Raw genomic sequence first — 13685 nt, forward strand, 5'->3', positions numbered from 1 at the left:
TGACGTTGACAGATTGCCCAGCTGTGACTTTCTGCCGCTTGCGGTCTTGTTTGAACGCTCGCCAGTCACCCACCCGCTCCTTACGGCCGGCGTCCCACGCCTTCTTCATTAGCATCTCGTCGTGCTCCTTCTGCAACTCGTCTTCGTACTGTTGCAATACCCAACGCTCGTTTGCCTTGATCGTTTGGTACGCATACTTTCTATGGGCTTTTAAATCCTCTGTCATTTGGTGGCACATCTCAAGCACCTCTTTGGACATCGAGGCCTCATCCATTGGTAGCAACTCTTCTCCAGCCGCCCGTCGTTGCCGGTTTTCGCGCTTGCGTCGCTTGGCGACACGCCGCTGCGCCTCGGCTCGGACCTCATCGTAGGTTTCATGAACTTGATGCGTCTTGGCCTCCTGGAAGGCTTTTTGGATCACGTGGAACGCCTCATCCGCCTTTGGGTGGTTGCATTTGTCCGGATGTACAAGCAAAGACAAGGCTCGGAATCGCTTCTTCATCTCCTCCTCAGTGGCATCCACCTCCAGCAGAAGCACTTCGAAAGGAGAGTTGTGCACCTGGGAAGTTAGACGAATGACATGTTCTTCCGCAGTACCAGTCAGTTTGGGCAGTTTCCCGCCCTGAGCGGCGGGTTCTCCCTCAATGTACGCCTGGAGGTCCACCGCGGGTCCAGACGCTGACTTATTGGCGGCCGCCTCGACCTCGTTGAAGAAGAACTGCAACTCGTCCTCGAAGTCGTCCGACTTCAGGTCTCCCATAATCGCCGATTTTTTATGTGAAAAGTCTTTTCTTGACCCCTGACAGCACTCACAGGCCGATCCTTCATGCATGAATCGCCACTCAGCATTGAAAGGTGTCAAAAGCACCTCTTTTGACATACCGTGACAATCTTGACAAACAATACCATCATAATGAGTATGGGCGACTCTTCAAGCAACACCGTGATCAACGATGGTCCAACCGACATCGTAACTGACTCGTTAACCTGCAACTCAACCGACAGCTCCACCAACACATCTGCCGACTCCGACTCTTCCGAAGACTCCCCTCGCATCCGGATGACCTGCTACGGGACGGCACATCCGGTTGACATGTCGATGTACCCTGGGTGGGAGGAGCCGCCGGTCGTTGAACCCCGCTGGCATTTATTCAACTTCAAGCTCGTCCGTGGATTTCTGGGAAACAAGACCACACTGGGCCTCGGCTATCTTCTGGCTCTGATGGCTATGCAGACCGCCGCAATAGCCATGATATTTGAGGGAGTGTACCTGCTGTGGGACTCGAAAGGCGTCATGGTGATTCCTGTAATAGTTGGATTGCTAGGCGTGGCACTTGGAGTTTATGGAGGATTCGTCCTTGTTAACTACCAAATCTGTAAGTACAACAACCAGGATTCTCTCCTTTCCAATAAGATCAGAAACCTACTTATTTCATTAAACTTTTTGGCTATGTGATTAATTCAGCTCCTATGCGGGTTTTCTTGGACTTGTTCACCGCCTTCTTTTCACTACAATCTATCTGGATGGCCGCGGGATTCGGTATCGTCGTTTGGCAGATGCTACGCTCTCACGTGACCTACTGGCACATCCTGACAACCCTGTCACTGGTGATGTTCAACTTGCCGTTCGCCTACTTCTACATGCCTTTCGGCGAGTGCATCTTCAGCGCCTACGTATTTAACCTCACGTGTGGGAGATTTGGTATGTCATCACAGACTTGGATGTTTTTGACTCACTTAACCCAAAGTTCCATCGGCCACCACATTGCCACTCGTGCAAGATGGGTGAGTGCCCTGGCGCAGAGGACCCCGACCACTTCTGCCACTCAAGCCGGACGCGAATGAATGTAAGTGACGCTAGACCGCTGAATAACATTTTCCAGACGATTTCTGAGTTCGAAGAGGAAGAATCGTCCCGGTATACCTCGTCCTTCTCGACTGTGGACTTGTAGATATTTAACTAGTGGGTTGTTGATGATTTCTATTTGCTGCATTTGGGTGAATGGTTGAAATCTGGGGTGATGACAGTGACTTCTTCACGAGTGATGAAGAAACCACGGCAGCCCCTTCCGTGCCTGAGCCGGTCACAGACACTGAGGGGCCCAGCATTGAGGGCGACGACCTCACCCAGCCTTTGACCGTCCAGGATGAAGAAGCGATTCAAGGGCTGCTGGCGGAAATGCGAACTGCTCGGTATGGGCAGGTAGTCCAATCGGACATTCCAGCTGCCTGTCAGCCCTTCACAGTGTCTGGAACCGTTCCCTCTCCTGCGCCACCCTCCATCACATCGAAAAAGGAGGTGGCAATTCGCAAGGATTGGTGCGTGCACGATACCTCCGACGTTGAGGACTTCCATAAACGACTACCTAAAAGTGAAATGGTGATTCAGTTTCCTTTCGAACTGGACGTATTCCAGAAGCGGGCGATCTGGCATGTGCACAACCACCGCCACGTTATGGTCGCAGCACACACGTCTGCTGGAAAGACCGTCACGGCCGAGTACGCCATCGCCCAATCGGAAAATGAAGGTCTACGTGTGGTGTATACCAGCCCGATCAAGGCTCTTAGCAATCAGAAGTTTCGGGACTTTACTCATCGCTTTAGTTCGGTGGGTATCATTACCGGTGATGTCGTGATCAATCCTGAGGCGCAGTGTCTGATCATGACCACAGAGATACTCAGGACCATGCTGTACAGAGGTGACCCTCTTATCAACCAACTAGCCTATGTGGTATTTGACGAAGTCCACTACGTGTCGGATCCTGACAGAGGATTGGTCTGGGAGGAGTGCATTATTCTGATGCCGGACCACATCTCGATGCTGATGCTCAGCGCTACGGTGCCCAACTTCAAGGACTTCGCTGGCTGGGTTGGGCGCACCAAACAGAGGGAGATCTTTACCGTGATGACCTCCTTCAGGCCTATTCCGTTGAAACATCATTTCTTCTGCCTGGACAAATCTATTGAACTTGCGGACAACAGTGGTCGTATGAACCCCAACGCCTACCATGCTCTGTTCGCTCGGAAGGCGGAGGCGACGAAGAAACGCCAAGAGAAGGAGGCCAGCAAGCGGGGCGGTCGAGGCGGTCGCGGCGTTCGCGGCGGTCGAGGAGCTCGGGGGGGTGGTCGAGGTCCGACAGCTAAGACTCTGACAGGAGCGGCCCTGTCACAACGAATCCGCGACTGCCTGAAGATGATACAAAAGGACGAGCACTTCCCTACGATTGTATTCAGTTTTAGCAGAAAGGACTGCATGACATTTGGAAGACGTGAGGGACGGATATGCTTATCACACAGATGCCGCTGGTCTAGACTTGACCACTGGAGACGAGAAATCCAAGATCATTGTCTTCATCAACGATAGCCTTAAGCTTCTACCTGAAGAGGACAGACAGCTTCCCCAAATCCAACAGGTCATCGACATGGTTCATCGAGGCATCGGTGTACACCATGGTGGACTGCTACCAATCGTGAAGGAGATCGTTGAGATTCTCTTCTCGCGCGGCCTGGTGAAAGTGTTGTTTGCGACGGAGACCTTCGCCATGGGCGTGAACATGCCTGCCCGGACTGTCATGTTCACGGGACTCGAAAAATTCGATGGGTATCGTCGGCGGTTTTTATTGTCGTCGGAGTACACACAGATGGCGGGACGCGCTGGCAGACGTGGCCTCGACGACTACGGTCGCGTCTACGTCATCGTCGATGAGAACTACCCTCCTGAGCAACTTGAGATCCTCAGAATGCTTGAAACACGAAGCGCTCCCATTTGCTCCCAGTTCAAGGTCACGTTCCACTCGTTGCTGCAGGTGTGTGCTAGGTCGGCTGGCCTACAACCGGAAGACATCCTAGCCAAGAGCTACTGCGAGAACAATCGTGCTACCGCGCAGCCCTTGATGCACCGCGACCTCATCCGTCAGCGGCGACGGTTAGAGGATATCGAGGATATCGAATGTGTCGTCGGTGCCCCTACTATCGCAGAGTACGTCGATGCGGAGATCACCCACCGCAATGTCGGCCGGGAGCTGTTCCTGCAACTCTACCGAGACGACCATGATGCCTTTGCGCCTGGGCGAGTAGTTGTCGCCCATTCCATTTGCGGTGAGGGGAGTGTGCCTGGTATTCTCCTGGGTGAACACACCGTTAAAGCCGCCAGTCCGTTGTTTTTCCTGCTGACGGCTGTGCCTGCGACCACTACTTGCAGCGGTCGTCTCATGGGAGAGGGCACCATGGCGTCGGAATCCCGGCACAGAGTTGTTCTTTTTAGCCATGTCGGCCTCGACAGCATGTCACTGATCTCGAACACCAGTGCCAACGCGCAAGTGTCTGATGACTTAATCCGCGCTCTCCTCCGCGCCCTTGAGGCGCAGAGCGACAGCAAGGCTGTAGACGTTCCCACATTCGAGGCCTTGGAGCGTCTGGGAGCGTCGAGCCTCTTGCTGACCAGTCTAGCGATGGAGCTAGACCGGAACCTCGCCCTTGAGCAATACCGTTCTCCGCGCAAGAGCAAGAATCTGAGCTTCCAACATCTGGAGGCTGTGGTCGCCATAGACAAAGCTGCTCGAGACCTCCGCAACAACAAGTGTCACACCTGCAGCCTTCGCGAGTCCCACTTCGGAATAGAACTTGGTCGCTACAACACGCAGAAGGAAATCGAGCGTCTACGTTTGGGTGTCTCGCCAGAGTCGATGGCACTGCTGCCGCAACTGCGCAGTCGTCTGAAGTTCCTGAAGAAGAAAGGCCTGCTACGCCCCGCCACGGGACGTGTCACGAAGAAGGGACGCATTGCGGGGGAACTAGTCTCAAGCGACGAGCTGACGCTCATTGAGGTGCTGTTCTCCAACATCCTCTCCACCCTGTCGGTGCCAGAGACATGCGCCCTGCTGTCGTGCTTTGTATGCCCCGACGGAAACAAGGAAAAGGGGGAGAGGGACTGCGAAACGCTGCCTGACAGCCTACGAGAGAGCCTAGCGGAGGTGGACGCGCTCCATTGGAAGCTAGGCGATGAGTGTCTGGGGATGGGCATCACACTTACAGAGCATGACTGGGCACGGACCTTCAACATGGGAATCGCTCCTATCATTCTGTGGTGGGCCGAGGGCAAGCCCTTCGCAGACATTATGGAAGCGCAGGACAACTTTCAGGAGGGTAACATTGTGAGAACGGTGCTGCGCCTAGACGAGCTCTTGAAGAAACTTAAGGCCACTGCTGCCCACTTGGGGAACTCCCAACTAGAGCTAAAGCTGGCCGAGTGCTCTCGAGTCATGCACCGAGACGTCGTATTCAGTGTGTCTCTCTACTTAAAGCGCCGCTAAATACCAATATCAATGGACAACCCTGAGGAGATTCCCCTAGACCTGGTAACGGACAGCTCGCCTCCACCACCTCCACCAAATGATGTAAACCCGGAGGAGGTATCGCTGTGCCTCTCTGGCGCCCCACCTGAAGAGCCTGTGCGTTCAGCACCGTCGATAGTAGCTACCTTTTCGGAGCAGGGAGTCTGTCTCAAGAACCGCCGAACTCAAAAGGTTCTGCGAATAGACGGCAGCAGTGTAGTGGATGACTTGAGGCTGGCAGAGGCCTATGCCACGATGCAAAACGAGGTGCAGTGGCAACAGGAGAGAGTGCCGATGCAACCTATCCCACAGGTAATGTCAGACTCGGAAAGTGATTCGGGTCCTGACGAGGATGTGCGCGCTATTGTAGCGCGCGACCGACACCAACAACATGAGGTGAGCTACTTGGATCGGCTCATGGCGGCTAACTCGTTGGAGCCCGTAGCAGGCCACGACGAACCGCCGCTCGAAGAAGCCCACGCTGTGGACTGGAGGTCTGTCGTGCCCTATATTGCCCCTTCGCACCCACTAGACAAGCTAGGGTGCGTCTACCAACTTCTCTCTTCTCAATCAGTGGTTCTTGCCTGCTTTAACCCGCAGCAGACGTACGCCCCCGGTACTCCCGTCTGTCTCTGGAATCGCTCGGTAATCGGCATAGTGACAGACTGCTTTGGTCCAGTATGCACACCTTTTTATTCTGTGGCTCTGCATCCCGAGATGACAGCGTATGTTGCTGACCTGGCAGCCAACTCACCCAAAACCCTTGATCCAGCTGGAGGCCCGCCCCAACTCAGACCCGACATGTGGTTGTATGTGGACATCTTCGCTGCTGAACGAATGGAGATTGAAGCATCGTGATGATAATTGTTTCGCGATCACAGTGAAAATGAATCCACTTTGCAAATTTGAACGAGGCCTCCGACGCCGCCCATCGTACACAGGGGCTTGGACCGCCACTCAGGGTACGACCACACGTCCAGCAGATCCGCTGCGAGGACTGCCGGGCCTGAGGGTCTCCAGGTCTGAGGCTGCATCTTGCTGCGCAGTTGCACGGCATCTGGCGCTGGCTCTGGAGGCAGGAGGTGCTGGGCCCAAGCTTGCCGGCGGCGATTCACGCTGTTACACGTGCCGACCAGAACGGAAATGTGATTGACAGGGTGTGGCCGGCTGAACTCGGCCAATACGACCGTGAACCGCGCAAGTACGTCAGACCAGCACTCGGAGTCGGAGAAAAGGGAGTCTTCGATTTCTGGAGTGGGCGTTAAGGGCCTGTCGTAGCTCCATAGTGACACGGAGGCACCTTCCAAGTGTCGTCGCTTCATTTGATCCAACGGAACGAAGAAGGTGCACCCGTCGTCGAAGCTCATACCACAAAAGGGGCCGCAGGATACGCATGCTCTGCAGGTGGCCTCTGCCGGTAACGCACCCGATCGACAAAACGGAAATCTGGGATCGTCGATGTCAGTCAGCTCCGAAGGCAAGACCTTAACCAGGGGAGGCGTCATGAGGCTGGACTCGCTGAGGCGAATCTGGAAAACGGCTCCTTGGCCGCTAGCAAACAAAATAAACGTAGTCTCGTGTCCCCACGCCAGATGTGCTACGGGCCTATGGGCCGTCCGTACGGTGAAGAGGCAGCCGAGACGACGGTGGTGTGCGTTCCAGAACGACACGCTCCCGTCCCAGGTTCCCACGGCGAACAGCGAAGGACCGTCACCAGGAAACCACACTACTGCCAGAAGCGGGACGGTTGCGCACTGTGTTGGCGCGGACGGCGTCTCGATCACTCGGCGAGACCCGGCGGTGTCCTTGGTTGTGCTGAGAGTCACAGGATACGCGCAACCATTTGTTGAGGCGAATATGAATCTCATGTGGTCTTGCTGGATGTCAAAACAGCAATCGAAAGACGAGTATACCCCAGATATGGGCTTAATAGTCCAAACAGGGTTCACCTTTACCAATTCGTGGTCGTAGGAAGGTCGTATTGGCAGAATCTGCATCTCACCTGTCGCACATAGGACTGCTAATAGAGAGCCAGGGCAGGTCTTGCCGTTCGCAACCCACTTTATCTGGGTAACATTCGGCATATCGATAACAACCGAGAGACTCCACGCCTCGGATTCCAGCTCCGTCCGCCAGACTTGAATCGTACCGCTATCAGTCTCTCTTGTAACTACAGCCAGCAGCACGTGATCCTCTTGGGGGGCGTTGAACTTCACAGCCACCACGGTGGCACCCGCATTGACGAAAGTGTGGTTCGCTCTGGAGTAAGTCTCGCCTGGCTGGAGCGTCTGCCCCGGGTACCATTCGTCATCGGCCGCATTTACCAAGGTGAGTTGCATTTCCTCGCCCGTCAGTGCCCCATCTACAGGCACGTAGTCCGACTCGTAGAGCGAGGTTGCCACCAAACTCTCCTTACTCTCGACTGGCAGGACCAGGCCCACGTCGACGGCGGAAGATGTTCGGTCAGTCGCCTCCACCACGTCGAAGCCCACTTCTATTCGCCGATTCACCAATGACCGCCGTCCGGTCCGTGCATCGGCAGAGAGGCGAGGACGGGCTGAGTGAACACGGGGCCGGTACGCGGACTCGTCTACCGCCTTCCGCCGGAGAGTCCCGCTCTTTGGATCCCCGCTCTTTGGGTCCCCAGACGCCGAGCTCCCGCGCGTCGCTGCACTCTTACACGTCCTCAAAACTGGCTGCAAGGGATTTTCAGAGTCCGCTTCTGTTGGGGACGAGGCAGTCGTTGCTCTCTTGTTGGTTCTCCGAACTGGCTTCTTGGCATCTTCAGAGTTCGCTTCTGTTGGGGAAGCGGCAGTCGTTGCAGCTCTCTTGCTGGTTCTCCGAACTGGCTTCTTGGCATCTTCAGAGTTCGCTTCTGTTGGGGAAGCGGCAGTCGTCGCTCTCTTGCTGGTTCTCCGAACTGGCTGCTTGGCATCTTCAGAGTCCGCCTCTGTTGGGGAAGCGGCAGTCGTTGCAGCTCTCTTGCTGGTTCTCCGAGCTGGCTGCTTGGCATCTTCAGAGTCCGCCTCTGTTGGGGAAGCGGCAGTCATTGCTCTCTTGCTGGTTCTTCGGACTGGCTGCATCAAATCTTCAGAGTCCCTTTCTGTTGCGGCAGTCGTTGCTATCTTGCTCATTATCAAGACTGGCAGCGTGGAATCTTCAGAGTCTGCCTCCGTGGGGGAAGCGGTTCTCTCCGGCGCCTTCCTTTTGGCAGGGGGGGCACGACCTGCCGACCGGGAAGGCGTTCTTACAGACACCCTCGAAGCGGGTGTGACAAGAGAGGGTCCGCGCGGTGATTTAACCGCCATTCGCCGACTCGATCGACGCTTTAACAACGGCGAGAGTGGTGGAGTCGTGGGCGCCTCTGGATTGGTTCCCGCATTTACCGAATCTGAAATGTCTGACGTCGAGTCCATGAACTCCGGTTCCTGCGTCTCTGATGTACATGCAGGGGGGACTTTCTGGTGCGCTGATTTCACAGCGTATTTCCGTCGGGTGGCGGCCGATGAAGCGCGTTTACCACGAGAGGGCATTACGAATTCGCTTAATTCGTTACTTGCTGGAACTAACATCAGTTCCAAAGCACAGAGAATATGAACATGATGAACGTAAGCTCAGACTGTACAACCAAAACGATAGCTGTTGTCCTGGCCAAAACTGCTAGATGGGGTCCAATCACTTCCTCCTTCATCTCCCGAGCCTTCTCGACAGAAACGACGGGGTCTTTCGAGAACACAGAATGAGTTAAGAGTTGTGCCGTGTAAGAGTGTGCGTGTTAAGACATCCTCCCTGCGATAACATCTGACATTCTAGCATTTAAATGGAGGATCTATTATCTCGCCTGGATTCAATCATAGGCGATACACCTGATGACTACTGTCGCCGTGTCGACCGTATCCTCTACGACGGTATCCCATCCAGCCGGCGCAAGGAGTGCTTAGATGATGGTCTGCATAGGCAGCTGGTGTCCCGCTGTGGCGATCTTGGAGACCCTATGGGTTACCTTCGGGGAGTGTACATCACGGCGTACCTCATGTACGTATGTGGATCTTCAGACAACGCGTAAGGCTCATTTATACATGTTATTCTTATTCCGAACGATTGCATTTTTAATCGCTGCTGATTCTGATATGTTTTAAAAGGATGCCCAGTCACACTCTGTCCACGCTCGTGGGACCACTGTTTGAGTCCTTCGATCGGCAGCCCAACGATGTCCAGGCCTCAGCTTTGTTGGCGTTGCGGTCTTTAGTGGGCTTTTTGGTGACGTCACGACTTCTTCTTAAGCCATCCGTCAAGACCCAAATCTTTCATGTGAGTCCCCCTATCTCATCAGCTCACTGACTCTCCAGATGTCATGCCGGCAGTCCGAAACTGACTCGTCATGTATCACATTCTGGAACGTTTCCACTCTCCACTTCGCTCCCGAGGAGTTGCTGTCTGGAGTTGCCCGTTCTCTGTGCAAGCCGCGGTGCCAGCTGCAGCCCGAGGTCAACCGGTCTCGGTCAGTGCTTCCTCGTGCAGACCAACTCACGGTACGAACGCTAAGCGCGCATTTCACCCGCCTCACAGAGGTGCTGGTGGAGAATGAGCTAATCGCAGAGGCTTACCATGTGACGCGGATGGCCCTTACTGCGCTTGGCAGCGCTGATGTAGTAGGTACTTATCCTTTCAAGTCGTCCATGAAAGAATTTGCATCGTTTAGACTTTTTCATTCGCGCAGCATTCCAGCCAAGATCGAAGAGAGCTCTCTGGCGCTTTGGGTTACCTTTCTAACGCGTACCTCCTCCTATACGCTCTGGTCGAAGGCGAATGTCCAACGACTCTTCCGGGCGTCGCCAAGTCCCTGGCTAGTCGGCGAGTGGCACGTGAAGTGCATCGCGACGACGAGTTGCTCTCATTGGATACCAGGACGGCGCTGTTCAACTCCTCAGACGCTTATAGTCGAGCCAAGAAACGCGGTGTGGAGGAGGACTTGGGGACGGAGAGTATTCTGCGCCTGCTACAGAATTGCTTTCGAAAGTGTTCGGCGTCGGAATTTAGCATTGCCCCGGGGTATGCGCCGTGCCATACGATGGGTGGGATAACCGATCCTTTGGTCGGACCTCTTCTGGACTACAAGGATAATCTGAAGCCTTTGCTGGCTTTAGTGCCACAAGCGGCACGATTTCACATGCTGTTGGGTCTCTCGAGAGTATTCATTCAAGTAAGATTGTGTAAGACTCCCAACTACTTTCCACATGCAGCAGCCATCACTTCTGCATTCGATTGTGCAGATGAGGCTGCACTTCTTTCGCTTCTACAGCAGCTGGCAGCGGCACTGAAGACGCCCGCGTTCTGCGTGGAGTACGACGCCGATGGAAGCGGAAGGCTGGTCTTTCACCGGCCCCTTCTCCACTCAGACACGCCGTTCGCCTCCCCGTTTTGGACAGACGAGTCCTTGACGCTGGTGGAGGCCGGCGTGCGACAGTTGGAGTCCGCTTTGTGATTTATTGTTGGTTCCACAGACCTGATTGCATCTTCTCGAGCACGACTCCTAACCCATTCTTCGACAGAGTAGGGTGCACTTTTCGGTAGCCTCTTCCGTAGATGTCGTCAGTGGCACTCGTTATTTTGTACTGCAGGTATCGCCAGAACTCGGCCGCCACTGGATGTGCTTCGCAGTAGACTGTCTGGCAGACCAACTCGGACACTGCATTGCATAGCCCCTCCTCCAGGTGGTGGACCAGCGGCGGGCACTGAACTAGGGCGAGGTACACATGTGTGATTTCATGTGCCAGGTGGAACCACAGACGAGGCAGCGGCAGGCCCCTTCTGACGGCCACTTGTTCACAGAAGCCTGATGAGTGCACTTGGGCAATGGACCACACGTCAGCGACGTCCGACTGCACCAGGAAAAACGGCAGCACCGATGCCAAGGCTTGACACATGGCCCGCAGAGTGACGCGATTTTTGGTGGTGACCGAGAGGGAAGAGCTTTCTGAGTCACTGTCTTTCTGGGGAGGTCCTGCGGTCAATCATACATTAAGCTTAACATTTTTGATTATTCTCAATATATTGTAAACTAGATATAATGACTTTATAAATCCTACTGTCGAAAGGAAGAGTTATTTCCACGCCGATCCCCCTGGCTTGCCTCCGAATCTCCTCGCTATCGAACCGCAAACCTAGGTCGGAGAGCACCTCCAACAGACGCACTAACTCCGACCGTGCATGCACTTCCGACACGACCAGACCCAGAGAGACGCAACGGCCACATAGCTGCATACCATCGACACACTGCGTGGGAAACGTGTCAGTCTCGTCCACGAATTCCACCGACTTCCGCTCGCAGGCGGCGCAGGTGGGGAGCTGCATGCAGTCCGGGCACGTGCTTTCCTTCCAGAAGGGGTGCCACTTCAGCTCTCGAGACCGCCGAAAGCAGTAGTAGCATCGTTCGCGTCTTCCACGCCACAGGTGCGATACCACCGGCGTCTTCTCCACTGTGGGCGATTTATTCGCGCACGCCACACAAAGAAGGCCTTGGGTGCAGCGGTACCCTACCAGCGGGTCTCCGCAAGCACAACAGGCCATTATTGAGTATTTTAACCTAATCCCACGTGTTCCGCTGCTTGTTTGAATTTCCGTGTGTGCCCTAAGAAAATTTAGGATTTATGGTGGTTCAATTGCTCAATGAGGGCATTAGGCCCCCAACGCTTCTGACTGTATCGAAGGGCACTCAATATGACGACTTCACAATTCACAGGCTCTACGGTTCTGGAAATTTCTCAAATGTGAGTCATCACCATATATTTGCTTCGCTTCTAAATAATTATCTCCAAATGATGCATTCTGCAGATTTTTTCTGCTACCTATCAGGGACACCACGTGGCCCTGAAGGTCGTGAGCCGAAAGAAGGTAGAACGACTGCGAAAGGAGAAGGATGTTCTCATGGAGAAGCACATTCTCTCTAGGCTTACCACGCGTAAGAACATCATATTCCTCCTTCTCATCCTCTGCAGTCCGACTTTCGTGTTTCCCTAGATTGCATGGCACGTTTAAAGACGACTATTCGCTTTACTTCGTGATGGACGCTTTGGAGTAAGTGACGATATGGATTTCCCATCCTAGCGGAGGCGAGCTGTGGGAGGACCTGAACGGCTGGGGTTCATATTGGAAGCCCCGCGCCCAAGTTCTAGTGAAGCAGCTGGTCTGTTGCGTGAGTCAACTCCATGCTGCAGGAATAGTCCATCGTGACCTCAAGGCGGAGAACCTGATCGTCGACCGAAACCAACTGGTGCTTGTCGACTTTGGGACCGCGTTGGACCTGACCCGGCCGGACTTGGAGGGCAGCGGACAGACCAGTCGCGGACTGAAGCCCATCCACTTCAAGCATTACGTTGGCACCCCCCACTTCATGGCGCCTGAGGCTGTGAATAATGTCAGCACAGGATACGAGACCGACCTCTGGTCATTAGGGTGCACTATCTATCAGATCCTCACCGGCAACCCGCCGTTCCTCGCTCCGTCGGAGTTCCTCACATATCTCTTTAGTGGGGAACGACAATTGATCTTTCCTGAGTACCTGAGCGAGTTGGAGGTGGATCTGGTGAGCAGCCTGGTTCAGTTGCGGAAGGAGGATCGATTTGGAGCGCGAGACGGGCAGGTGCCAAACTTCGATGCTATCCTCAGTCACCCCTACTTTAATGGAGCTGAGGAGTCATTGCGCCCGAGTCCCGTGACGCCCAAGCTACTGGAGAAGCTGAGCCGACGCCTGTCTCTGGGCGCCTTTTCAGCCACCCGAAAGCCGCCTGTTGACCTTTCGGAAGAGTCAGGTTTTCCTCCGCTGCCGGAGATGCATCTACAGCCTCACATCGACGATGACAGCCTGCTGCACGAGATAAAGCTGCTCGCGAAGCAGTACACCGGCGACTGTATGCGTTGTGGCGGCAGGAGAGGCGAACGCAACGAACCGTTGGATGGTACTCTCACTAGCATTTTGCGAGGAAGCTACTGCCTTAAGTGTCAAAGGACCCTCACTGATGAGGCTGATTTGGACCGGTGCATTCGTGAAGGCTTGACTCATGACCATTTCACCAGATTTTATCGGTAAGAGAGATTTTTCACTACTACTTTTTCACTTTTTCCACTATTAGACGAAGATAATCTCTTTCTCAGACTCTCCCTTGGAACTCGAGAAGACAACTACTACGAATCTCTGTCGCAGCGTTTTCTGAAACAAAACCCCCGCGCAGACTTTCAAGATGAAGACTCGGTTGAAATCCTGCAGGCGTAGCATGAATTGAGCAGCGTTCGTCACTGAGAAAAGCGAAATGCCAGGTCAGAGTCACTTAGCGAACGTGTGTAGATCTTTTG

At 54.3% G+C, this 13685-nt stretch overlaps 8 protein-coding genes across 15 annotated transcripts; 5 read left to right on the forward strand and 3 right to left on the reverse strand.

Moving 5' to 3' along the window:
- Positions 1-4: 4 nt before the first annotated feature.
- On the reverse strand, positions 5-760 carry KVP17_000973 (uncharacterized protein; the record flags this gene model as incomplete). 2 transcript variants are annotated; one of them, XM_068515950.1, is made up of 1 exon in its annotated part: positions 5-760. In XM_068515950.1, a coding segment is annotated over one exon (756 nt), but the record flags the coding sequence as incomplete, so codon positions are not given. The 2 variants fall into 2 exon arrangements, with proteins under 2 accessions (XP_068371036.1, XP_068371035.1); XM_068515949.1 differs by having other exon boundaries at positions 74-760.
- Positions 761-913: 153 nt separating this feature from the next.
- On the forward strand, positions 914-1952 carry KVP17_000980 (uncharacterized protein; the record flags this gene model as incomplete). Of its 2 annotated transcripts, XM_068515967.1 has the most annotated exons (4): positions 914-1376; positions 1466-1690; positions 1717-1847; positions 1884-1952. In XM_068515967.1, the coding sequence occupies 4 exons, from the start codon at positions 914-916 to the stop codon at positions 1950-1952; spliced, it is 888 nt and encodes a 295-aa protein (XP_068371050.1). The 2 variants fall into 2 exon arrangements, with proteins under 2 accessions (XP_068371050.1, XP_068371051.1); XM_068515968.1 differs by lacking the exons at positions 1466-1690; positions 1717-1847; positions 1884-1952 and having other exon boundaries at positions 914-1456.
- A 50-nt stretch (positions 1953-2002) lies between these two features.
- On the forward strand, positions 2003-6191 carry KVP17_000979 (uncharacterized protein; the record flags this gene model as incomplete). Of its 3 annotated transcripts, XM_068515965.1 has the most annotated exons (3): positions 2003-3269; positions 3298-5283; positions 5353-6191. In XM_068515965.1, the coding sequence occupies 3 exons, from the start codon at positions 2003-2005 to the stop codon at positions 6189-6191; spliced, it is 4092 nt and encodes a 1363-aa protein (XP_068371048.1). The 3 variants fall into 3 exon arrangements, with proteins under 3 accessions (XP_068371048.1, XP_068371049.1, XP_068371047.1); XM_068515966.1 differs by lacking the exon at positions 5353-6191 and having other exon boundaries at positions 3298-5312; XM_068515964.1 differs by lacking the exons at positions 2003-3269; positions 3298-5283 and having other exon boundaries at positions 5325-6191.
- Positions 6192-6208: 17 nt separating this feature from the next.
- Positions 6209-8866, reverse strand: KVP17_000975 (uncharacterized protein; the record flags this gene model as incomplete). The annotated part of the gene is made up of 1 exon (XM_068515958.1): positions 6209-8866. One exon carries the CDS (start codon positions 8864-8866, stop codon positions 6209-6211), a length of 2658 nt encoding a protein of 885 aa, XP_068371041.1.
- A 287-nt stretch (positions 8867-9153) lies between these two features.
- KVP17_000989 (uncharacterized protein) lies at positions 9154-9399 on the forward strand (the record flags this gene model as incomplete). The annotated part of the gene is made up of 1 exon (XM_068515982.1): positions 9154-9399. One exon carries the CDS (start codon positions 9154-9156, stop codon positions 9397-9399), a length of 246 nt encoding a protein of 81 aa, XP_068371064.1.
- A 77-nt stretch (positions 9400-9476) lies between these two features.
- Positions 9477-10818, forward strand: KVP17_000990 (uncharacterized protein; the record flags this gene model as incomplete). 2 transcript variants are annotated; one of them, XM_068515984.1, is made up of 3 exons in its annotated part: positions 9477-9644; positions 9683-9985; positions 10054-10818. In XM_068515984.1, the coding sequence occupies 3 exons, from the start codon at positions 9477-9479 to the stop codon at positions 10816-10818; spliced, it is 1236 nt and encodes a 411-aa protein (XP_068371066.1). The 2 variants fall into 2 exon arrangements, with proteins under 2 accessions (XP_068371066.1, XP_068371065.1); XM_068515983.1 differs by lacking the exon at positions 9477-9644.
- Position 10819: 1 nt separating this feature from the next.
- Positions 10820-11903, reverse strand: KVP17_000991 (uncharacterized protein; the record flags this gene model as incomplete). 2 transcript variants are annotated; one of them, XM_068515986.1, is made up of 2 exons in its annotated part: positions 10820-11337; positions 11423-11903. In XM_068515986.1, 2 exons carry the CDS (start codon positions 11901-11903, stop codon positions 10820-10822), a joined length of 999 nt encoding a protein of 332 aa, XP_068371068.1. The 2 variants fall into 2 exon arrangements, with proteins under 2 accessions (XP_068371068.1, XP_068371067.1); XM_068515985.1 differs by having other exon boundaries at positions 11396-11903.
- An 80-nt stretch (positions 11904-11983) lies between these two features.
- KVP17_000985 (uncharacterized protein) lies at positions 11984-13605 on the forward strand (the record flags this gene model as incomplete). Of its 2 annotated transcripts, XM_068515975.1 has the most annotated exons (5): positions 11984-12103; positions 12168-12294; positions 12332-12410; positions 12441-13418; positions 13488-13605. In XM_068515975.1, 5 exons carry the CDS (start codon positions 11984-11986, stop codon positions 13603-13605), a joined length of 1422 nt encoding a protein of 473 aa, XP_068371057.1. The 2 variants fall into 2 exon arrangements, with proteins under 2 accessions (XP_068371057.1, XP_068371056.1); XM_068515974.1 differs by lacking the exons at positions 11984-12103; positions 12168-12294 and having other exon boundaries at positions 12397-12410.
- Positions 13606-13685: the final 80 nt, after the last annotated feature.

Source organism: the organism of the source record quoted next, assembly GCF_019968985.1.
Source record: "MAG: Porospora cf. gigantea B chromosome Unknown PgB_NODE_91_length_42213_cov_119.789, whole genome shotgun sequence".
Taxonomy (NCBI): domain Eukaryota; phylum Apicomplexa; class Conoidasida; order Eugregarinorida; family Porosporidae; genus Porospora; species Porospora cf. gigantea B.